This window comes from Prosopis cineraria, unplaced genomic scaffold (genome assembly GCF_029017545.1).
Source record: "Prosopis cineraria cultivar Desert tree isolate PC_DT_omini unplaced genomic scaffold, ASM2901754v1 PC2, whole genome shotgun sequence".
NCBI lineage: Eukaryota > Viridiplantae > Streptophyta > Magnoliopsida > Fabales > Fabaceae > Prosopis > Prosopis cineraria.
The window spans coordinates 24573177-24597974 of record NW_026555333.1 but is presented as its reverse complement, the minus strand read 5'-3'; the positions used below and the strand labels follow the sequence as shown (position 1 = coordinate 24597974).

General features: G+C 30.2%; 1 protein-coding gene across 1 annotated transcript; it reads left to right on the top strand.

Moving 5' to 3' along the window:
• The first annotated feature begins 772 nt into the window (after positions 1 to 772).
• Positions 773 to 11404, top strand: LOC129303601 (uncharacterized). The gene is made up of 11 exons (XM_054943016.1): positions 773 to 873; positions 2702 to 2983; positions 3622 to 3663; positions 3743 to 3887; positions 5294 to 5523; positions 6341 to 6398; positions 7388 to 7465; positions 9417 to 9505; positions 10139 to 10220; positions 10768 to 10962; positions 11045 to 11404. Exons 2-11 carry the CDS (start codon positions 2814 to 2816, stop codon positions 11186 to 11188), a joined length of 1233 nt encoding a protein of 410 aa, XP_054798991.1. The 5' UTR covers positions 773 to 873; positions 2702 to 2813; the 3' UTR covers positions 11189 to 11404.
• Positions 11405 to 24798: the final 13394 nt, after the last annotated feature.

Below are 24798 nucleotides of genomic sequence, written 5' to 3'. Positions count from 1 at the left end.
TTAAAATTTGGAACACAAGTTAAAAATTTATCATAATAAAATTACTAAATTTGAGAGCTAACCTTGCAAATTTCTAGATCTTGATATTTGAAACTTAATTTAAATTAATTAGGTTTATTAGAACTTATTTGCCATTCTTTCTATATTTAATTGATTAGAGTACGATGGCTAGATTAACGCACAATAAATCAAAGGAACCTAATTAAAAGTCGATGAAAATTAGAATGATCCACATATTAGTTTCATTTTTTATTATTTAGAAAATATTTTTGAAAAAATAAGTATGAGAAAATAAAAAAGAATGATAACAAGAATAAATAAAAAAAATTTAAAAGTACATTCGGTAAATCCAAGAAATTAAATAAAAACCTTGTAAAAATGTTATTTGATACTGGAGAATTTTTCAATAAAATAATCGAATTTCACTCCTCAATAAAATAATTACCTATTTTTTAATTAATTTTAACTTTTTATATTTATTCCTATTAAAAATTATATAATAAATATAAAATTATTATTATTAGGACACTTTTGGAAAAAAACTAATAATTATATTTTAAAAGATTAAAAATATCTTATATTTTTAAACATCTAACCCCTCAAAAAATATTTTATATTTTTGAACGAAGTATTTTGTTATGAAAGAATTTGAATATAAAAAATAATTATATACAAATTAATAAAATAACTTTTATTATTTTTCAGTAAGTAATTTTTGACGTATTCCAATCACCAATATCGCTCCTAAAATTAATTATAATTCCGATAAAATACTTTCTGCGGCTCCATTTCTCTTCGTCGAACAAGCATTCCACACTCTGTCGGACGCCATCCACCGTTGTCAGCGTTTTTCTTGTGCAACCAGTGAAGAAGGTTCGAACCCAAGGGCTTTCTCTACTCTCGAAATCCGGTGAAATTGATTTGTTCAATGTGGCTTTGAATCAAGATTTTAATTTGTTCCCCGTGTCATCTGTTATCTGTTCTTGCTTTGTTTTAAATTTTCATTTTAATTTGCCTTTGAATCTGGTCGTGTAACCGTTTGCATATTGACGCTTTTGAATCTGGGAACATTTACATGTTGAGTTTTTTTTTTTTTTTTTGTACTAGTGTTTGCGTGAATGGTGTGTAATTGACTATTATACTTCTTCCCTTTTCATTTTGATGACTAGCGACTTGTATGATTCGATTGTGGTGTTCTGCAATGTTGGATTTGTTGAGTATTGGCATTCTGTTTGTTAATCTTTTTATATTATTATCAATTTTGGAAAATTGTCAAGTTATTCATGTTGTGTGATCTTGTAAATGAATTGGCTCGAGCTGTATCAAAGCATCTGGAACAAAAAATAAAAGGATATTATATCAACTAGGCATATTTCAAAGATTTCAGTAGGGACAGTTGCCCCACTGAGCGTAGTACAGGTCCACCTATGATTGAACAACAAAGTTAGTTCAAAATTATTCATTTTCCTAGAAAAAACTGGGAATCTGAGTTCCCTGGATTTACTTCTTTCTATTGAATGGCTTATAAGATATAAGAATTATAAAGTAATTTGGCTTATTCAACTCTGTTCAAGATCATAGGTGGTTCTATGGTCCAGCTTAAATCTTTTTTTCCTGTAAAGCTAAGATGTAGCTACTTGCATTTTCATCAACTTTTGTAATAGGAAGCATTATTCAAAGTACTAGACTAAAATGCATTTTTTGTGTGTTTATTATCAACTTTTAATGACATAGCATGTGATTTTTGTTGGCTAGATAGAGTGGTTAAGTTAATTAGGAGGTTATAGTAGATGTATATAAGTAGCCTAACTTATCAAATAGCTTTGTATGATTCCATCACAATCAATACAAGTTTACATTCCTTACCTTTTTTTCTTTTGGGAAATCCTGATGTGGAATGATGAGATGTGAATAGTTTTGTTGTATTGGAGAACTAATAGGAAAAAGTAAGAGTTATATCTATGCTCTATCCCTTTGAAAATAAATTTTTGCTTTTAACTAATATCACTGCATGTTTGTCCTTTCAGAAAATCCGCACATGAGAAAACATATATGTTTCTATCAGTTATGAGTTTTTTTTTTTTAAGTACGAGTTTGAGTTGTAAGGTGATTGATTACATGGTCTCAATCTGTACTAGGCATGGCTTGAAGAATAATGATGTTTTATTGTGTGATAGGTTGCTAGATATATCTTTGTTTGAACAAATATGGTACTATGCTTTCCCTCAACACCAAAGAAATTGGCAATGAGCATTGCTTGTTTTCCCTCTAGCATCATTATATTATCCATGTAGATACACAGGTTGTACTGTTGTAGGGCAGGGGCCTAGTTATTTGATTCCTTTTTGTTTCTTGGTCAGCATTTTTCTTTCAAATGATAACTGTCTCTTGTTGCAAAGGCTTTACATGAAACCGTCCACCCATTAAAAACTTCCTAGTTAGTTTCTAATTTTTCCCCCTCCATGCTTCTAGATGTTGGTTCTTTATGGATTCTCTGGGGAATCATGTCATTCATAGTCTGACTGAAGGATTACAGGTGGTGTTTGTTTTGCTATATGAGCACTAGCAATTGTGTGAACTGTTGCATCAATAATAAGCTTTGAGGCAATGATTTTGTAATGGAGTATTAATTTTTCTTGCTCGATCCTAGCTAGTTGTGCAATTCAATATTCCCAGTTTGAAGGCTCATTTTTGTTTGCAGCTATGGAAATGTTTCTTTGATTCCTGAAGAAAAGAGGCAACTAAGTAATATGTCTACTTTTTGAAGAACAATAGATTTGACACACTTGGTGTGAGAGTCGTTGTATAGAAGCATGAGGTTCCTGAGGATCTTTAATGTCCTAAAGTTACCTATTGGAGTATTAATGATATTGCTGCTGGATCTTGGAAACATTGGCAACTCTGTGGCACATTTGTCATCTTCATCTGAATCCACAATGCATACTAATAATTGGGCTGTCTTAGTCTGCACATCACGCTTCTGGTAAGCCCAGCTTCCACTTTTAATTTATAACATTACAAAATTTTACCTATATCTTGATTTTTTCACTATCAATTTCTAAATCTCTTTTTGTGAGTTATAAAACCCTCTTAAAGTATCATGACATTGTTTTCTTTTCTTGGTTCTTTTGAATTGTTTATTGACCAACTCTGACAACAATAAAGTAGGATAGTTACTTTATTCCAACTGACCTGATTTCAGACATTGTGTTAAAGATATATAGTGTGCCATCTCATTTATGATTGGTCTGTTTATTTGTTTTTATTTCAGTTAGCAACTTTAGTTGTTTACATGGACTTAAATAATTATCAATTATTAAATTAGTTTGAATGTTGCCAAAATCCGGATTATTATCATTATCACTAGAAAAGCAGTCTCATGTTAGAATTTACCATCTTTTTTTGGCTGTATTTCATTCCTACAGTATTTCTAGTGTGCTTTAATATGGACTTCCTTTTTGTTTCAGAGAATATGAACATTTTCAGCAACCTGTATTTTGACTTAGAACAAAATTTATGGTCTAGTGCATGCATCCTTGAAATTGCTTTAGACTAGGCATCATAACAATCCTAGTTGGATGGCATGGTTGGTTTGCTTAATTTGTTGCTTCCCTCATTCAGGTTTAATTATCGACACATGGCCAATACACTATCCTTGTATAGGTAATATCCAATTTAACTTTATTTGTTTTAATTATACTTGGTAATTACCTTTTTTCATTGTCATTTCCTTGTTAATCAGGACAGTTAAGCGGTTAGGAATACCTGATGAGAGGATAATACTCATGTTGGCAGATGACATGGCATGTAATGCTAGAAACAAATACCCTGCCCAAGTTTTTAATAACGAGAATCACAAGCTTAATTTGTATGGGGACAATGTGGAGGTGAGTTTTCTTTATGCATGTCATTTTCCTTATTCAACAGATAATATTCTTAGTGTTGGCTTTGGAAGTGTCTTGTTATGAATCTAAATTATATTAACAAACCATAAGCTCATGAGCCAGTTGTGGATGTGGATTTGAAACTTCTGTATATCAGTAAAAAAAAAAAAAGTGGGAATATATATCTATATATATATATACATGTACATATATGCACCTATATAATACACGAGAACAATGTAATGAGATAGAAGATTATAAAGATTGAAGTTATGGAACCAGTCTAATAGAAAAAGGAAGTAGTGAAGGAAATTCAGCGCTCATAACAATCCCAAATAACTTTTTCTTCTAATGTGTAGCCTTCTCACTGTCCAGAAAGAGATTATTGATAAATTCTGAACTCTCGTTGCTCATAATGAAAATATCTGAGGTCAAGGCCTTTTGTTGACTATGCATCTCGGGAGATCACTACTCTTTGGCGTTAGTCCTATCAATACATGGCTTGAGCAGGGGCTGTTCTGTGTTTTGACTAAATGGCTACGTTTGTAGAAATAACACAAGAAATTGAAGTTTTACTTGCTAATTTGTGCATGAAAGGAGGGAAAGACGTTAATATCTTTATGTTTTGTTACGCACATACTTTTGCTATGAAATTAATTGATAATTAATTTTTCCATGTGAGTATTAATATTTCGGAGGCTTCTTTTGTATGATGAGCAAAGCTTGTGCCTGGTATACGGATATGCCTGCTACTCTACCCTGAATCTTGCATAAGTAGCTTGGCTGACTTTGGGTACTCTCACTGCTATAGCTTGTTACTGATAGCTCATTTCTCTGATAATCATGTAAATTTTCCATTTCTCTCTCTGAGAAATGCATTCAAATTGCATTGATTGACTGAGTTAATATCTGTAATTCTCAGAAGAGGTGCTGCAGTTTCATAAAGGACTATGGTTAACTGTTATGATTTTATAATAATGACATTAGTTTGTTGCATGGCCGTTAATATGTGTGGCTGTTAGTGGCCGTTGGGTATTATTCCTATTCCTATAATACCCTACAACTCAAATTGTAAATTCTATCATTGATGAATGTAAAAGCTTGACTATTCAACATATCCTCTCTTCTGTCTTGCTCTTATTCCTCTTAATTTCTATCTCTCCTACCTTCTCTGTTCTCTCAATTCCTTCTATTCTTTCCTTATCTCTATCTGTCAATATTATTCTCATACATCGTTAACCCAATGAACCTCCTTGTCCAGTTGCATTCACTCATTTTTAGTAACACTTGTTTATATGGAGACTTTCATCTGATATGATCCGAAGGGATAATATTCATCACTTTCAACATGCTTTAGGGCTATATGCAGAGTCTTTCAAAGGATGAACATTTTGCTTCCTAACTTTCAGGTAGATTATCGTGGCTATGAAGTGACAGTGGAAAACTTTTTACGGGTCTTGACAGGTCGTCATGAGGCTGCTGTTCCAAGGTCTAAGCGTCTGCTAAGTGATGAAGGGAGTCACATACTTTTGTATATGACAGGGCATGGAGGTGATGAATTTTTGAAATTTCAGGACTCAGAAGAGCTCCAGAGTCATGATTTAGCTGATGCTGTGAAGCAAATGAAAGAGAAGCGTAGGTATAAAATCTTATTCAATATTAACATTGTGACTTTTAAGTTTGATTTGTGAACTTGATATTTGACATAAAGTTTTAGATTAAGGGCTGTGGTTGTATGCGTTCTTGTATGGCTGGTTGTGATAAGATTCCGGATAGAATTCAGACTTATTCAAGAAGGAAGAAGCAAAAGATAAATTAGGATTAAATTCATTTAATTTAGCATTTTAATTAGTTTGAGATATTTCTTGAGATTTTATTTGGTTATTTAATTCTTTAGATTCAAATTTTATCTAGTTAGATTTTATTTAGTATTTTAGATTTTAGGAAATTTTATTTAATTATTTAGTTATCTAGATTTTATTCATTATCTTAAATAGTTATCTAGATTTTATTTTAGATTGTATTTAGCATTATAAATATGACTAGCAACCTTGAAGCTAGCATATCAGGAAATTAATAAAATAGTCTTTCAAACCTTTTGGAGATTCTCCGGAGCGTGGCTATTGAGAAAAATATAGAACGAGATTCTTGTTCTGTATCATCTTAGTAGATTTATTCTTATTATTTCTTCCGGTTATTGTGAGCACCTATCAGGTTGCATATGCTGTAGTGTTGCCTAGTTTCAAACTTCCAATTAGTGATTCTGCCTATATGTATCCTGAGTTCAATATATAGTTTTTGCCTAGCAAATGTTTTATGGAATAGGCCATCTTTTTAAATAAAAAGTATTGATATTATATTGTGATTAACTTCATATTTAGTAGTTATTGACATCTTGTGACCATCTCTTTATACAGGGCATGGAACTCATTTCTTGTTGGTATGTTGTTTCTTAGGTTTAAGGAGCTGTTGATAATGGTGGACACGTGCCAAGCTTCAACTCTCTTCTCACAGGTCTTAAACTGCTTGCTAGAAGATGGTTTTTAGAAAACTCAAACATGAATTCCCATGAAATGCATTTTTAATATGAAATGGACCTTATTTATTCTCTCATGAAGAGGAGAGTGTACTGTCCTTCGACATATGGATAATAATAGGAATAAGTCAATCAAAGTATTGAATTGAATTGCAAAATTCCTATTTTTGGTTGTTCTACCATAAGATTACTGCATGCCTTCTGTCATTCATGATATGTTCAGTGATGCCTTCATCTGTTTCAATGGGACTTGTAATCATTGGTAAAACAATCAAGGATATTAGGAAGCTTGAATTCGATTACTTCATGGGTGTGACTAATGACTTGATGATGTAGGATATGATATTAAAAAAGTATGACCTTTTTTCTATATTTACACATAAATTATATAGGGTAATTCTCTGTGCCATATTCAATATTAACCCTGCCTGTGTGCGCAATCTTGTAAATGTACCTGCGGCATGTATTTCCTTCTTAAATATCAGCTTATTGCTTGTGTAGTTACTGTCATTCCACTCTTTAAAGTTCCTGACATAAAATTACAGAAGTTGATGGATGGAGATTTACAAACATTCTACACTAGGCAGTTAATTTCTTTGTCATCTCACAAAACCTTTGCACGCTGATTAATCATATATGATATGCTGGCTTGTATTAAGCATATCTGGATCCATTTTGACTGCCATGTTGTGAAGAGCAAAGGATATGAATGTACTTACTAAGTTTTTGTTTGCTTTTACTTTTAAGTTTCCTCTCTCTGTTTATTATTGGCCTGGGCTAACTTGGTGCAACATTTACATCTAAGTATTAAAGTGTATTGGTTGTAGAAAACCAATCTGGCATATAGATATGTCAAGTCTGCAATGTCAAATTGTTTTCTGTCATGTTGAGAAAAAGTTGTCATTTATTTATATTGCTAATTATTTTCTCCGTAGGTTGATTTGTTTTCATTTTCTGAACTTTACAGCTTCATTCACCAGGTGTTTTGGCTATTGGAAGCAGCATGAAAGGAGAGAATTCATATTCACATCACTTGGACCCAGATGTATGTACCCATTTACTAATGTTAGCCATCTGCTGCGTTCATCCCTGTTGTCAATGGCATATAGACATAAACCATAAAACTGCTGTGGCAGCCTCCCCAATAATATATAATCAGAGGAATCATTTTAAAAGAATTTATTAAAAAAATCATAATCACATAATTTTCAAGCTATGTCATCACTTTGCTAAGTAAGTTAAAGCTACTTAACGGCCTTAACTCTTTATGCTTTTGAGTTGAATCAGTACTCAAAATGGTATCTAAGTTGCTATGAACAAATGATAGAAATTTGATCTTTGCTATTCCTCATTCTCTTAATTGAAATGAGTTTTAGTCATTGCCACGAGGCATATTAGCTTGTTCTTTGTTTACTCTTAAATTCCAAAACAGGCTTCCATGTAAGATACGTTAGAGATTATAATAAAACTATTTAGGACCTATTTATTTAAGATTAAAAAATAAGTGATCTTTAGATAGTTTAGAGATTTTATAAAAAAAAATCATTTTGTAGAGATTTTATAAAAAGCAGACATTATTTTATATCTGATTGCAATTATAAAAAGTGATTATTATTTAGTTATTTTTAAATTTTATGATATTTACATGAATTTCTATTTTTTTAAAAATAATTTATTATTCTTTATTTTAAAATTTTATGATATCTTTGTGTATGTCTACATTTTTATGGCATTCTCTCCCATCTATTGCATCATATTATTTTTAAAACCTATTCAAAGCAACTTCTCAAAATTATTAAAAATGTTTTTTTTCTGAAGATTTTTATATTTTCAAAAATTTAAACAATTATGACAATATTTCAAAAAATAGATTTTTCTTCAAAAAATAAGTGATTTTTTCATGGAATAAAGCTTAAACAAACGATCCCTTGTGTGTCTGCACTTCTTAAAGCTGTGTTTGGCTGTCAGTCAGCATACGTCCGAATGCAACTTTTCTCAGATGCAAGAAAAATTTGCATCTGGAAAACATCCGTTTAGAAGGATTTAAATGGATTAAGAAACATGTTAAGCTCTTGAGTTGAATTGGTGGCAACGTTCAACTGAAGCACCAATCGTTGCAAGTAAGAAAATAAAACTTAAATGTCCTGATGTTATTAGCAAGAACTAAGAAAATAATAAGAAAACATCTGAGTATGTAGCAAAAATAGCAGAACAGATGAAAAAGTTAATGAATATAGTGTAGCTAATAAACCAAACAGACTACAGAGGGTGTGAATGAGTGTACAAAAAAAGAAAAGAAAACGATCGTTGTACTAGCAGTCAAGAAACAATCAGAATCATAAGACCAAACTAACAGTTGAAAGGCAGAGGCAAAAACGTGAGGTTTCAAGCAGTTAGCAACTTTCTCTTCACTTGGCAGTTCTGATTGAAAGATGTGGGAAAAAGGAGTTTTGAGGAAGGTAAGAGGATGAGAGTTCCTTGGTTGAGGATTTTGAGCTATTCTGTGATGATTGCAGGTCTCGTAATCTTTTCATGGACCTGTAGTGTTTGAAATCCCTAGTTTTAGTGCTGGCTTTATGAAATGAGTTGTGATGCTGGAGCGTTTCTTCTTTATATTATACTGTTTTATTTTGTCTCGGAAATGACTGAAGGATTCAATCTCCTAACAAATTACTAGCTCATCAATGGAGAAGACAAAAAGTGGGGGAAGATGGGAGCTTATGATAGATATTATACCATCACTATAGTTTGCAAAGATAATAGCTGCCACACCTATACTGTATGGCATGGGAATGATTTATTAAGCCTGACATGTCTTGGAGTTTTAAGGCAGGGTCCCCCATTTTCAGCCTAGCCTTTCTTCCAATGTGGCTACTGTTGACGACATTGACCCTTCCAATGTTTTTGACATAGTTTGAAGCAGTTAGAACATTTCATTTTTGAATTGGGTCTGTGATCTGGACATCTAAAATTGTCTCCTGTTTTATATAATACAGGTTGGTGTTTCGGTTGTGGATCGTTTTACATATTACACTCTAGCCTTCTTCGAGAAGCTAAATATGTATGATAATGCCTCCTTGAGCAGGTAGACCATGAATTTTTTTTTTTTTTTTGGGAAGTGCAAATGCATGACTTCTTTTTCTTGCTATGAAGTGTTTCTGTAGTCTGTTTAATTTTCAAGTCTTGAGTGTTCTCTTATCTTGGAATCTTACTTTCCTAACTTCTTTCATAAGGTGCAGCATTTTTTTTTTCTTTTGGTCTTTTGTAATTTTGATAAAAGGAGAAATCTGTTGAGAGAGATCAATACAGATGAGGAGCATTTTGCATCCTCCAAAATTCCAAATGTTGGGAGACCAAACTGAGGTCTTCCGATCTGTGACATGATATTGTGTTAATTCTGTTGATTACTGTTGTTCAAATCAAATATTTGATTTTTGGTGGTGTTTTATATGTCCAAATGGATTTTTGAGGAAAGTTGAATTCTGTTTTTATGATTTATTAGTATATGGTCTGTGCAAGTGAAAACAATTATTAGGGTAATCGACTCTTATGTGTTGCATTCTTGGTGGATGCACATCTCTTGCCTCTATTAGAAAGATAATTGGCAATAGTTGCTTTGGATCAAGAAAATTGTGTTGCAGTGGGTAGAGCATTCCAGCATCATATTCTTTTGGAAGTTAGATTGTTAACTCAGGGATATTTTGTGTTTATTTTGCAGCCTTTTCAATTCATTTAATCCAAATTTGTTGATGTCAACTGCGTATTATAGAATGGACCTGTATCAACGTAGTTTGGAGGAGGTAATGATTTTATGTTCTTAATTTAATGCGGTAGAACTTTTTTTGTTTTAAATAAATATATTAAAAATTTTATATGGTAAGGAGTTTTGATATTATATTAATTGTTGAGGAATTACCTACATAACTGATTGGATTACCTTACACTATTTTACTTCTCTTGATGCATTATGGGGCGCAAAACTTCAAATAACATCGGCTGTCCGTATTCTGTCTATAGTTTCTATTTAACACATTTTATTTTGTCATTTTAACTCCACTCAGGGCTTTATTGGTTAAATAATCTTTTAAGCAAATATCCAGAAAGAATAGTAAAGCAATGGGAATCTTGTATATCCCAATGGGATATTGGTTGTGGTTGCATGACTGATCTCTTAACAAGGCAGATGCTTGCATGCTATACGTGCCGGCAAAGCACTTGCCAACAAAATTTGTTTGTGTTTATGCTTCTCTCTAGTGGTTATTACTTTGATGTTTAGCAAAAATGAGTATTATTAATCAATCTGTCTGGGCAGAATTCTGAATTGCAAATTTTGTTTCTCCTTGTTAGGTACCTGTCACCAACTTCTTCGGTTCTGTAATGGAAACATTACACGCTGATTCAGCGTACAGATCCCACAAGAGTCTAGATGTTGTAGAAGCTAAAATTAAAATGTTTACAGATCAACCAATGTCTGGGAGCAGCATAAGAATTTTGAGAAACTTGAATAACAAGGATCAAATTATTAGTGACTTGAGCACTGAGGTGACAGTCGTATACCCATTTAGGATTGGTAGGATATTAGTTCCTGCATAGCATTATTCAAGAGAATGGATTTTCTGTGCAGGAAAAGTCGCTGGACAGCTTTGGACAACTCTGGAATTCTATTCTTAGCAAAGTGACCGCAACTGAAAATGTTGATGCATTTGTGCGCCGCGGCCTTCTTTTAATGCTTCCTTTGTTGGTAGTTTCCACATGGCTGTCACGCTAAAGGGCTCATGCTTGCCTTTAATGTTATGGTTACTTGATGTGCAATTTTCCAGGAAAATGATTATAATTGATGGTTTCACAAGAGGATAGAGTTCAGATGTAGCTTCTTTATAGTTTCAATCTCTTGGTTAGTCAGTTTTTGTTGCCTTGTTCATGCTTTGGTGCGACCCTGTTGCTCAGACTTTGCATAGTTTGAATGGTGTTTTTTTTTTTTTTTTTCTAACTGTTTATAAGTGAAATGGAAAAATCAATGGATATACGATCAAAAGATTCACTTAGGCACCCGAATTTCAAACTTTTATGGGCGACGATGTTGATTTTATCTGTTTTTCTTCGACTTGTTTGATGGTCAAGAGGGTAGCAGGTAAACTTCTATTATCTTATATTTTCTAGTGAACGTTTCCTTTTGTGAAGTAAACTTTAGATGAGATTTTAGATGAAATTAAATTACTTTTTGTCCCCTTGATTTTCGAAAGTCTCAATTTTATATTCAAACTATCGTATTTATTTATTTATTAATTTATTTTGGGTAGAAACTGTCGTCTTTTTTTTTTTTTTTTTGGCAAAAACTGATCTAGTGTTGTCCTCAAATCACTGGTACTTTACGTTCCAACAAAAAAAAAAAAAAAAAAAGCACTGGTCCGTTTGGATGAACTTTGGATGTGTAATGATACGAGGACAAACATGGCTTTTTCCAGGATCAAGAGGGACGCAGAGTGTTGCGTTTCGGTCATTTGATAGGGTCCAAACTATTTTGACATTGAAATTGGGAATTGGCTTGCCTCCCCAGCTTTGCAGCATTTGGCAAAAATTATCTTGACAGTTCATGTTTCAGGTTTTAATCTTTATTTTTATTTATATTAATTGAAATAAATTTGAATAAATTTAAGGAGAATTATGTATAGCTCCTATAGAGTAAATTTATTTACAAATAAGGCTCATGAATTTTAAAAGCCATAGCTAGATTTGTTAAAATTTGAATGTAATTTAAAATTAAGATGCAAAGATGGTAATGCTCTTAGTAAAAATACATTATATTTATCAAATAATTTATAATTATCACATTTTTATACAATTATAATTTTAACTTTTTACATTAATTTTTCTGACATATTAACTATTAGATATAAAAAATTACAGTTATAAAAAGTTAAAGTGATAGTTGTAAATTGATAATGAAATAATTGTAAATAATTAGTGTAAAACTTTTTAATAATGTATTATCAGTTTAACTATTAGGTATATAAAATTATAATTGTCAAAATTTGAAGTGATGCTGTGAATTGTTAATGAAGTAATTATAAATTATTTAATTGATATAATATATTTTTAATAAGGGTACTATTATCTTTTGACCCTAATTTTAAATTATACTCAGGTCTCAAAATATTTAGCTATTGTTTCTAAATTTCATGAGATTTATTTGTAAATAAATTATTACACGAGACCAATACGTAATTTTCTCTAAATTTAATTACCAATTTCAATAGTTCAGGTTTAATTTAAATGATCTATATTTATAAAAATTTAATAAATATAATTATTAATTTGGACAATTCAGATTTAATATGGATGATTCAAACCTATAAAAAATTTAATAAATTTGATAAATAGTCTGAACTATTTAGGTTTAATATGTATGCTCCATATTTAATATTCAAAATTTATAAAAATTATAAAAAAATTTAATATTTAATATATATTATTCAAAGTATATTTACATAGTTAATTTATAAAATTTATAAAAAATTTTAATATTAATTTTTAACTATTTATATTAAATTTGGACTATTCAAATTGGCGATCAAATTTATTTAAAAATTTTTATAAAATTTTTATGTTAATAAATATAAAATTAAAAAAATAAAACATGAAATTTGGACTGAGATTTTTCCCAAATACAGTGGAGGTAGGGAGGTGCAAAGGGGGCCAAACCAAGTCCTTGAAATTGTTGACAGTTCAAGTTCAAATGCTTTAGTATTGATCAGTCCAAAAAGGAAAAAAATAAAGAAAAAGAAAATCAATATCAATGTATTAAAGAAAGTTAAATATTCTTTTTAAAAAAAGTTTAGATGAGTTGGATCATGAGAGTTTATCAAGAATAGGATATGCCTCCAGCTCAAAAAACATTTATAGAAGTACTTACTAATTATCCACCAATAAAATCTTGATGCCGATAATAAAATTTAATCTCATAATTTTGTGAGTTATATATTAAATTTTTATCAACTAGACCAATCTTAATAAAAGCTAAAGATTTTCTACCAAAAAGAAAAGCTAAGTAATTGGCCTTGAATTCGGATTGAGTTAGGTTGGACAACATATGTTGCTAGCCCAACAACACTTCTTGGTATATAGATTTTTTTTTATTCAATAGAGAAAGCCATGGACGCAATCAGCAACAAATAACTAATTAATTCATGTCAGAAATCAAGATGTTCTTGCATTTAATGGAGCTTGTTGAGAATTGTGGTCCCCATGTGTTGATTCACTTGTTGCTAATGTGCACACCAAATTATTTGTCTCGAAATGTGGTCCAAGGTGACAGTCTAATTTCTCACTATGGGGACTCTAATCTTCTTATCAGTGCTTATTAAGTATGAGGTTAATTCTTTGACCAGAGGGTGATATACAAGATTCCAATTCAAGACTTCATTTTTTTAAAAGAATACTCCCTTCGATGCTATTTATAAGATACTTTTTAAAAATAATTTTTGATCCAAAATGTAAGACAATTTATAATAATTAAACTACTTTTTCTAATTTTACATTTTCTTGATCAGTATAAGGATGTTTAATGTAGTTATATTATTTTTTAAGGCCAACGATAAAAATAAAAGTACATATTATTTTTTTATAATATAAAAAAAATAATTTTTTTAAATATGTATAAAATAGTTGAAAGCATTTTACAATAAAGACGAGGAGAAAGTAGATACTGAACTTGTAAATATCACACAGATTGGATGTCCATAACAGTCAACTGTTGACATTGTACTCTCTATGTCTTCTAATGCATAACCTCCTCATTGTTAATGTTTGTAAACTAAAAATTATAGATTAAAATATACTTTTAATCTTTTAATTTTACATAAAATTTTAATTTAATTTTTAAATTTTATAAAATATATTTTTAGTCTTTTAATCCTAACATTGTTATTTTTAAATAATTATTTTTATATTAATTATTATTATTTAAAAAATTAAATTTAATATGTCATTATTTGAAAATATTTTGTCAATATTTAAAAGTTTAATAAAAAAATTATTGAAATAAAATTAATAATATTAGGGTTAAAGAATTAAAAAGATACTAAAATTAAGAGACTTAAATAAAATATTATATAAAATTAAAGAATTAAATGTACTTTAACTAAAATTGTAATATTGTTTATTTTTACTAATATAATCTTTGGCAAATCTATTTAATGAATGGGGCCCTATAAATAAGGTTCACGTGTATGGTCTGCTATATTTAAATGAACGAGAAATTCTTCATCACTTTCTCTCATACTTATTTTTTTTTCTTTTTAATTTTGCTAGACTTTTCTGTCTCTCTTACTTTTAATATATATTTTTATATTTTATAACATGTTATCAGCCCAAATCAATAACTAATCGCATCATAAACAATCTCTTCGTAATCAATTATTTTGATTATAATTTCTTTGTTTACAGCAAAAAAAATCAATAACTAATTATTTATTCTGTCTCACTTTATAAGGTACATTTAAAAGGTAATTTAATATTTTAAAATATAAGATACTTTAACAAAAATACAGTTTCATTAGTTATACTTGTTCCAATATTAAACCTATCTTCTTATTATATTTAATTTTTCGTAAATAATGTTATATTAAATAAAGGGTTTTGGTTCCACATGAAGGCCATGCTATAGCTGATTTCATTGCAGTGCTTGCTTTCAAGGAAGTAATTCCAATTAGATGGTGTCCTGCCATCGCCTTCTTTGTTTCTCCTACTAGCTAAGGCTGCGGTGGCCCATTCTGTGTCTTCGAATGTTGTTTCATTTCTCTCTTTGAGGAGTGGCGTTGGCTATTTGCATTTTAGACTTTGTTTGTTCACTGGTTTCCTTTTGTATTTTGGTTTGCTGTTTATTTTTTTCCTTTTCATTTGTTATGCACTTCAGTGCCTTTTTGAGTAATATACCAGCTTTTGGCTAAAATAAAAAAGGTATTTGGAAATTTATATTTATGTTTCTCTATAAGATATATTTATGTCTTTTAAATATAAGATTATAATGCATATTTAAAGGACTTTATTGATATGAATAATTTTATTTAAAAGTATCTTATAAACTGTAATTGAAGAGGTAATAGAAACCTTAAAAAATCTAGATGAATTAAAAAATCACATAGATTTACTCATACAAAAGACAAAGTAATTAACATCACTAAATTAATGGAATTAAATAAGGGACGCCAAGTGACTAAATGATTCGATATATTTTTATAAAATCATCATTTTGACATCTAAAATTGATTATTATTGATATCTAGACAGGGATTTAGAAGGGGGAACATATAATTAATAATGAAACTGATGATAATATCTCGTAGGCCCTCTTTGACGGTTAATTATTTTCATTCAATTTTATTTTATATATTTTATTAGAAAAATAAGGTCAAACATTATTTTGAAAAGGCATTTTTTGAAATTAAGGAAAATATTATTAATAACAAAAAGTACCTAAAGTGAAAATAAAAAGAATGCCAAATCTAAAACACCTTCAATAGAGGAAAGGCGTTTAAGTCTTCTTAGACTAAAATGTAATTTTTGACCTAACTATTTGGGCTGCAAAAAATTTAATTTTGGCCCAAATCCACCAGGATATTTCGAAGAAAGGAAGTTATGAAAATAATTGGTCAAGCAATGCATCACTTTGAAAAGGTGAAAGTGGAGGAAGTTCTAAGAAAAAGTGCAATTACTGGCCCTAAAAAAGAATGGATGTAACATCCTAAATTTATAATATTGAAACTAATTATTAATTATAGGTAAATTAGTATATTAGTAAGCTTCGTACCATCCTTAGTTCTGATTCTATCCTAATTATTCTTAGTTTAAGTCATAGAAAAATTGAATTAAGAAGTTTTAAGAAATTTATTACTTACCCTTTAATAATAAAAAGATTATTGAAAATCGAACTAAAATTTTGCAACTAGTTTGAAAGTTAATGATAAAATTTTAAAATTATAGGCCCATATTAGCCCTAAAGTAGTAAGTAAAAAGGAGGTGGAAATTTGTATAAAGAGTATCAGAATGCATAGAAGTGTTAGCAAAATTAAATATGGTAGTTGAGACATCAAGTAGTTATTTGCACAAGAGTAAACAATTAATTGTGGTTGACATTGATAGTTACCATTGGTGGTCAATTTGTAAATTGATAAATGATGCTAATTTATGTAGGTTGATACTACACAAGTGTGTACTTTGGTGGCTTGGAAGCAAGTGTGGTGATAATAAGTGATCAGATAAATTCGCGAGTAACCTTTTTAGACTAGAAAGGGTTGAGCTAACTGAATAATTTGCTCTATTTGATTAATTGTTTTAACTGTTTGTAAATAGATAGATAGTATTATGTCTTTATGTTTTGAAAATGTGTATATTAGGAAGTGGGCAATTAGTACATAAAGATTATTTCAAAGAAATGAAATTGTAAAAGAGAGAAAGAGAGAGAGTGTATGTGTGGGGGGGGTTGGGGATATAAATAAGTATGTATTGGTGAAATGTGAACATGATCATATTAGGGGGTGGGAGTTCAGCCATAGGGAGAAGTAATAGAAGTCCATATGATATTTATTCTCCTTAGTGCTCGACAGTGTACAGTATTGGAGAATTCCTCTCCTTAGTACCAATATAGGTATGGTGTTGGAGAATCCTCTCCTTAGTGCCCATGTAAGGCATGATGTTGGAGATTTACACTCCTTGAAATCCATGTGATGTGGTGTGTACGTAGGACAGAACTTCTTTGATCGGCTAATTCTACCACTGAAGGTATGTTTGGGTCAATAGGTGTATGATTGGCCCTTTAAAGCCTATGGTTTTAGTTGAGGTGATATGAAGGATCAGATATTAGATGATTATGCTAGTGGAAATGCTATTATATGAAAATAATTTTATGAAAAAATATGTGCTGTGTGAATAAGTATAAATGTATTTTTCTATAATAGCTTACTTATTTATTGTTATGCATGTTAATTAGTAGTTGTGAGTTATTTTATTATTGAGATCATTATTTCACCCCATGGTTACACTTTTATATGTCTTGATTGTAAGCAAGGCAAAGGAAAAGACTCAGGATCGACGTAGTGGTAAAACTGCCATGTGATTGTAGAGTGTGTAATGAATTTATCTTTTTATAAATTTATAAATGATTTAAGTCACCATAGGATGCATTTGTATGATTTTGATGTGTTATGGGTGATTATGTGAAATCTTGGACTAATATATTTGATGATGGGTTATACGTGGTATAATGGGCTCAGATAGGATTATAACTGTATTAAAGATATGTGAGTATATATATAAGTGGTAAAATGTAGAAATTGGGCTTGAATATGAAAATGCTATTATTGTATGAGAAATGCATTTTCAAAAGATTTATGAAAATAGGCCTTATTGTGTGAGAAAGGGCGATTTGATGGCCAAATATATATACATGTGTGATTGTGATAATATTACTGTTCAATCAGATATAATGGATCATTATGGACTTGGTTCAAGGTTCTAAGATGGTCTGATGGGACAAAAGGTAGAATTTGAATACTTTGGGTGCTTGGTTTTTAAGAAAAATGACTTTTTTCACTTTGATGTCCAAATTGAGATTGGACTAGTTGGATTGTATCCAAATTTATCTTATTAAAAAGCTTATCTTACAAGCTTTGTGTGGAGGCTTGAACCATTCCAATTGAACATCTTATGTGAAAATGATGCAAGTTGAAAATTCACCTCTATGAACTATCATGTGAATCACGACACATGTGGCACAAGTCGCAGCGCATAGCCCTTTTTTTAAAATTGATTGTTATATGTTTGAATTTATAGGTGGTGATGGTTATGCAGCTTTTGAGCTTTCATTATGTCATATAATCTATTTTTGAATGATTTCTAATTATTTTAAAAAGTTTTGGGATCTCAAATGTTTAAAAGTATTTATTTTCATTATTATGAATATTTATCATATTGGTAATGTGAGATTTATTGACCTTAAATTATGATTGTGTATTAAGTGATACAGTTTTAGTAATGTTAGATGGACATTGTAAGGGTGTTACAATAGAGACATATGAAAACAACATATTTGTGCCTATAAAAGGGGAACCCTTCACGAGAACAAAAGGGCTTAATCTCTTCAACTCTACACGCAATCTCTCTTAACACTTTAACAACTTAACCCCAAAATCTACTTGCCTAATACAAAACTCAGATCTTGACCCTGCATCATCCCTTACTTCACCTAACGCAACTTCTTTTATCAGATTCAACATAGTGCCCTTAGCATGCCATGTATTCAACTGAGAGCATTAAAGTTCTCCAACAACAAGTTGAGCACCAACTCTTAGCAGAACAATTGTAATAGCGTACCAGTGCTTTTCCTTTTGGTTTTTTATGTTTTATTTCCTATAATATATCTTTTACTATTATCAATATCATAGTTTCTCTCAACATGCAAATCTTGCATGTTTCTCAATCTTTATTCCTTCATTTCCTACATTTTTAAGCATTTGTATTCAAGAAAATTGTGGTAAAGGATCCTGAGAATTCACTATTTGATTTTATAAGTTAGGTAAATCATGCATTTGGAGGACATGCTTCTTTAGTATGCTGGCACAAAAAGCACTATAAACAATTTTGGTATACTTAATAGGACCTATGCATGTGTACTAATGGCACTAACACAAGTCAAATACTTTGAATATGAGGAACTTCCCCAAACTTGATGACTTAGAAGATTGTCTTGAGTATTAGACTCCCTAAGAGCCAGCGATATGAGAATTTAATACCCAGAGATCCACTCACGAATTACCACTTATGAAGATCTAGTAATTCACACTTTAAGAAAGTCATGGATGGACACACCCCTAAAATTAGAGTATTGGGCTCTCTAGCCAACGATCTAGGAATCAGAATATTTAAAGAACCACTCATAAATAACTACTTATGTAGATCTAATGATTCACACTCCAGTAGAGTCATGGATCGACACACCCTTGAAATCATAGTATTGGGTTCCCCAAGAGCCAACTATCTAGGAAGCAAAATACTTAAAGATCTACTCACGGATTACTACCTATGAAGATCTAGTGATCCAAGCTCTTATAGAGTTATGGATCAATGCACCTTTAGAATCAGAGTACTAGGCTATCTACGATCCATCAATCTAGGAACTAGAGTATCTAAAGAACCACTTGTACTAGTATCTCAATCCTTACTATCACATTTCACATACTTTTTGTAACTCAGGGCTAGGATATACACAAAAAATCCTACAAAGTACAACCAAAGCAACGTATATGCATTCTTATAGAAACTTAGAAACATTAATATATGTAACAATACAAATTCATTACACAAACTTAAAAATGTAATATAACAGTCTCAGTACTCCTTGCCTAAGTCTTTCCCTCTGCTACTAACAGTATCTAAACCTGTAAAATAGTAATCATAAGGTAAGATAAAATTCTGGTAACTAAAATAATTCAAAACTAATCTATTAGCAGGTAAAACCATAAACAAGTAAGTAGACATTAATCATTTAAAAATTAAAATAGATATATATATATATATATATATAATCACATCGTAAATTTCATATGAATGATCATACTAGCTAACCAAACATTCGTATCTACCTCTGACTGAATTCGTAGGTTACATACTAGACCAAAACTGTATATTGATTCGAGTTCACCTTCCATGGGATAACTATTCATTCAAAGGTATTATATCCCACTTCTAAACTATAAATTCTCCCTATCACCCATGCAATCGAGGTGTTACATACTTCAGTGCCACATCCTTTCAAGTACTAAAAAGCTCATATCATGTAATGACTACCTGAATGTCCTATAGAATAGTCCCTTAAATGTTGTTGTACTAGATATCTTTATGGTATCAACTCAACCATATAGATTTTCATATACTACTCCCCTAGGTGTCAACTCCTCTCCTCTATCATTATCATGTCTTTTACAAAAAAATAAACACACACATACATGCATATATTTTATAAAATTACTAGACTAACTTTAATTACTTTTCATATTTAATAACCTTTAAACCACTAAAGTAACAAACACTTTTTTTCTCCTTTCAAAACTATTTTCCACATATTACTTCAAAACCATAAATTATACGGTTACCTCAACCCTTCTATGATAAAATGGGTTACCTGTGGGACTTTTGCTTTCTTCTCTAACACTTGCTTAAGATAAACATGTGAGCCACATCAATCTACAAAATTAAGCATTATATGTCAATTTCAATATTGAACATAAGTATTTATTAATTCAAACAAGACTAACCTAAAAACCTAATCACTTCCATTTCACAATCTTAAGTCCTATTCATCTTTCATAACCCTTTTACAACTTCCATTAGCTTTTCTATTACTCATATAGGATTTTTCACACTTTTAAAACTTACCAATTAAGGTTAAATTGAGCCTATAACTTAAAAACTCAACCACTAACCATCAAACTAGTCACAAATTCTTAGTTTAAATTTAAAAAATCCATTGATGACTACTAGGTTATAAAACAACCCCTTAAAACTCTCCAATCAAATATCTCTATATATCAAACTAAGAGAAAATATGGTGGAATAAAAGAGTAGAAAATTACGAAGCTTACTTGTAAGTAATAAATAGAAACTACTTCCTAGGTGCTCGAAGTTGCTTGCCCTAGTAGTCCTCATTGTCGTGTCTTTCTCCCTTTTCCCTCTATTCCATGAGTTGATCCATGTACTCAAAAGTTAAATTTTTGACCCATGTGCCCTAAGGCATTGCGTAAATGTCATGGCATGTGGCACAATAAGAAAATTATCACTTTAGCTCACATGTTCCCTTCCAGATCACAATTCTTTCATACGATCCTGATCATACAATTGTCCAACAACTTAAAATTTTAAATTCACCATCCAAAAATCATGATTACACAATTAATTGTTTAATTTACTAATCTATCCTTAATTAGTAATTAGTTTCCAAATTAAAAATTAAAAATATTACAATTCACTCTCCAATAGAGTCATGGATTGACACATCCCCAAAATCAAAGCATTAGGCTCCCCAAGAGCTAGTGATTTGGGATCACCACTTATGGAGATCCGATGATCTATGATCCAAGAGAGTCATGGATTAATGCATCTTTAGAATAAGAGTATTGGGTTTCTAAAGAGCTAATGACCTGGGAACCAGAGTACCCAAAGAACCACTCATAGATCAACACCTATGTAGATCCAATGATCCACACTCCATCAAAGTCATAGATGGACACACCCCCATGATTAGAGTATTGGGCTCCTAAGAGCCAATGATTTAGGAACTAGAGTACCTAAAGATTTACTCATGGATCACCATATTTGGAGAGCTAGAGATCCATACACCTAAGATCCTCCCTTTAGAAGAGTCATGGATCTAACTAGAAGAGAACTATGTCCTTATAGAACTAGCATGGAACCACACCCTTAAATTGTAACATAATAGTAAAAATTATACTGGATCTCAAGATTTAGAATGTGATACTATAGACATAATACACCAATCAACTCTATTATAATCAGGAACGAGTATGATGAATAAAGCTCTGAGGTGTAAGCAAACTATCCAACCAGTTCCTAGTTGAACAATTGTAACACAGTGCTAGTACTTTTCCTTTTAGTTTTTCATCTTTTATTTCCTTTAATATCTCTTTTATCAAGCAAATGGACCATCATGATACAAAAAAAAACCATTTTCCAAAATACTATACTTTAAAAATTATTTACTAAGATACTATAAGTTAAAAACTTGGCTTGATAGATACTGAGTTTCAAATCTTCTCTTTCATTACCTATCTACAGAAATTGACTTCTATCCTACTGAGTTTATATGTCAAATTCTTCCCAACTTTCTCTTCTCTCTCTCCTCCACGTGGTCCTACTTTTATAACTCAGAAAAGTACATGTAATAGAGGATTCAAGACAAGGCCTTCACATGGTCGTACCTTTTTTGTCTTTTTTGTGTCAGAAAAGTGGAATGGTACAAAGGCAAAAAATATAAAAAAAAATTTATGGATAGGCAATTGTGAAAATTGATGTCTGACATGCCTATATACTCTTACTTAGCCTCTACAATATCAAGTTGTAAGCGAAAAAATTTTGTCCAACTCTAGTTTCTGTGTGCTCCGCCAAATTTACCTTATTTTTTAAATATTTCCATTGGGATACGACATTATGCTGAAAGACATGTATGAAAATATATGTAGTGTCAAGTCTTGAATTGAATAGATTTATGGAACATATTTTTGTGCTGTATTGTTCATCAGTATGCATGTTTTTTCCTTCCCTTATTTCACACCAACTGTGTCCACAGTTAAAAAGCTTTGAAAATAAATATAAGATGCGCAATTGTTACATGAATTCTCCTTCCCCTTTTCTTCATCTTTCAATGTTTGCATCTTCTTTCCCCTTTGCTCCCTTTTTTTTTTTACAAGTGTTGCATTTGTCTCTCCTTAGCTCTCAAAGATCTTGCTCATTTTGACATCAAATTTAGGAAGGTAAGTGCATCCATCATATAACTTAATATTTTGATTATGATAAAAAGTGTTTTACTTTTTATGTATGTTTAGAATTTTTTTATGCATGTGAATATTTATCTTATTGTAACCTTGCATTGTTGTCTAATGATGTTATGACTGTAGTTTTGATTTCATTGCAAATTTAGTTTTTAAATTTTTATTTATTGTATCTCAATGATTATAATTTTCACTTGATAGAAAATTAATATTTAAATTTTGGTTTGATATGATTCATTTCAATTTAATCATTTAAAATATATGCCCTTACATTTTAAAAAATAAAATTATAAAACTAAAGACATGTTTTCTTCTTTTCCCTCTCACTCTTAGCCATTTTGCTTCTCTCTGATTAAACCCTTAGCAAAAGATTCAAGCCCAGGAAGACAAATATCATTGTGTTAATTAATTATTATATGCTGCTGATCCACATTTAATTTTATTTGAATTAAATAAATATATTAGATATAGTTTGTGACGTATGTGTTCTCTTCTTATAAGTGGACTATATCTATGGCTAATGAAGCTAATTAAACTTGGTCAATAGTTATTAAGTTTGGTCAACAATAAATGTTATGGATTTAGTCATTTTTAGAATTTGGACTTGTCTCTAGTGCTGTGCGTTTTTAGTTTTCTTGGATTTTTGCTTTTTGTTTTTTTGGTTTTTCCTTGCTACTTAAGCATGTGAGTAATATCTCATCAAAGTGATGTTTCAACCTAGAAATAATTTAAAATAATAATTACTTGATGATTTTTTAGTCTATGGTCTCACTCTTACATTCAATGGAAGGATATTATTTAATTTTATTAATTAATATATAAAACTAGTAAGATTGACTCTTGAAATGACGTGAAAAATTATTAGGCCTATGGATAAAATGTAGATTTTCTAAAAAAAATTATGTATTTTATATTTTTACCAATAAAATTAAAGAAAAACACAATCATCAACCCCTATAATTTTATCAAGTTTTTCTTTTAGTTCTTGTATTTTTTTTTATCATTTTCATTATCTATAATTTTAATAAGATTTGGTGACGTTAGCAATCAAAAAATAAATTGTAATGGGTTAGAGTTTAGTAAAAAAAAAAAAAGAGCAGAAAAAGACATGCGACTTGGGGCTCCTTGAATAGGAGGATATGAATTTTCAGTTTCTCTATCCGTTAAAAATTATTATTGCTACATATGAAAAAATTAGAAAACATTTATAATTAATTATGAGCTATAAATGATACATTTTAAAAAAATTAATAATTATCTTTAGTAACAAAAAAAATTATATACACATAATTTTATGTATGTTTAGTAAATCTAGGAAAAAAATCACTAACCATTTTGTATATAGATAATTTTTCAATAAAAAAATACAGATATCTTTGACAAAAAGCTATGTTTTTACAAGTAACTTCTTTTAAAAATTTTGAAATGATTAGTTCAAATATACAAGAAACTTATCTAATTAATTATGAAATAGTATTTTAAAAAAATTATTTTCCAAAAACATTTTAATTGTTTAATGATGATTTATGCTTTAATCATTATTAATGTAAAAAATATAAACATAATTTTAGAGGGAAATGAAATAAATTACTATTATAATTTTATAAATAAATAAATTAGTCATGTGTTAAAATGTGGATGCTTGAATGCTATTAAAAAAATTCTTTGATACTTGATTTATTATATAGGGATTAGATTATTTTTTGCTGCCTTGATATTAATTTGATTAATAAAAGAATTGCTTAATATAGAGGGACAATGAACAATAGAAAAGAGCTAGTGTGCATATATGTAAATGGTCAAATTTTTAATGGTTCAG

What these genes read in the sequence shown, in the direction of transcription:
- LOC129303601 (XM_054943016.1), top strand. Translation starts at nt 2,814, where the DNA reads ATGAGGTTCCTGAGGATCTTTAATGTCCTAAAGTTACCTATTGGAGTA. An exon ending in CAAATGAAAGAGAAGCGTAG is followed by an intron (nt 5,524 to 6,340) that starts GTATAAAATCTT and finishes GTTGTTTCTTAG; the next exon opens with GTTTAAGGAGCTGTTGATAA. An exon ending in TTAGTGACTTGAGCACTGAG is followed by an intron (nt 10,963 to 11,044) that starts GTGACAGTCGTA and finishes TTTTCTGTGCAG; the next exon opens with GAAAAGTCGCTGGACAGCTT.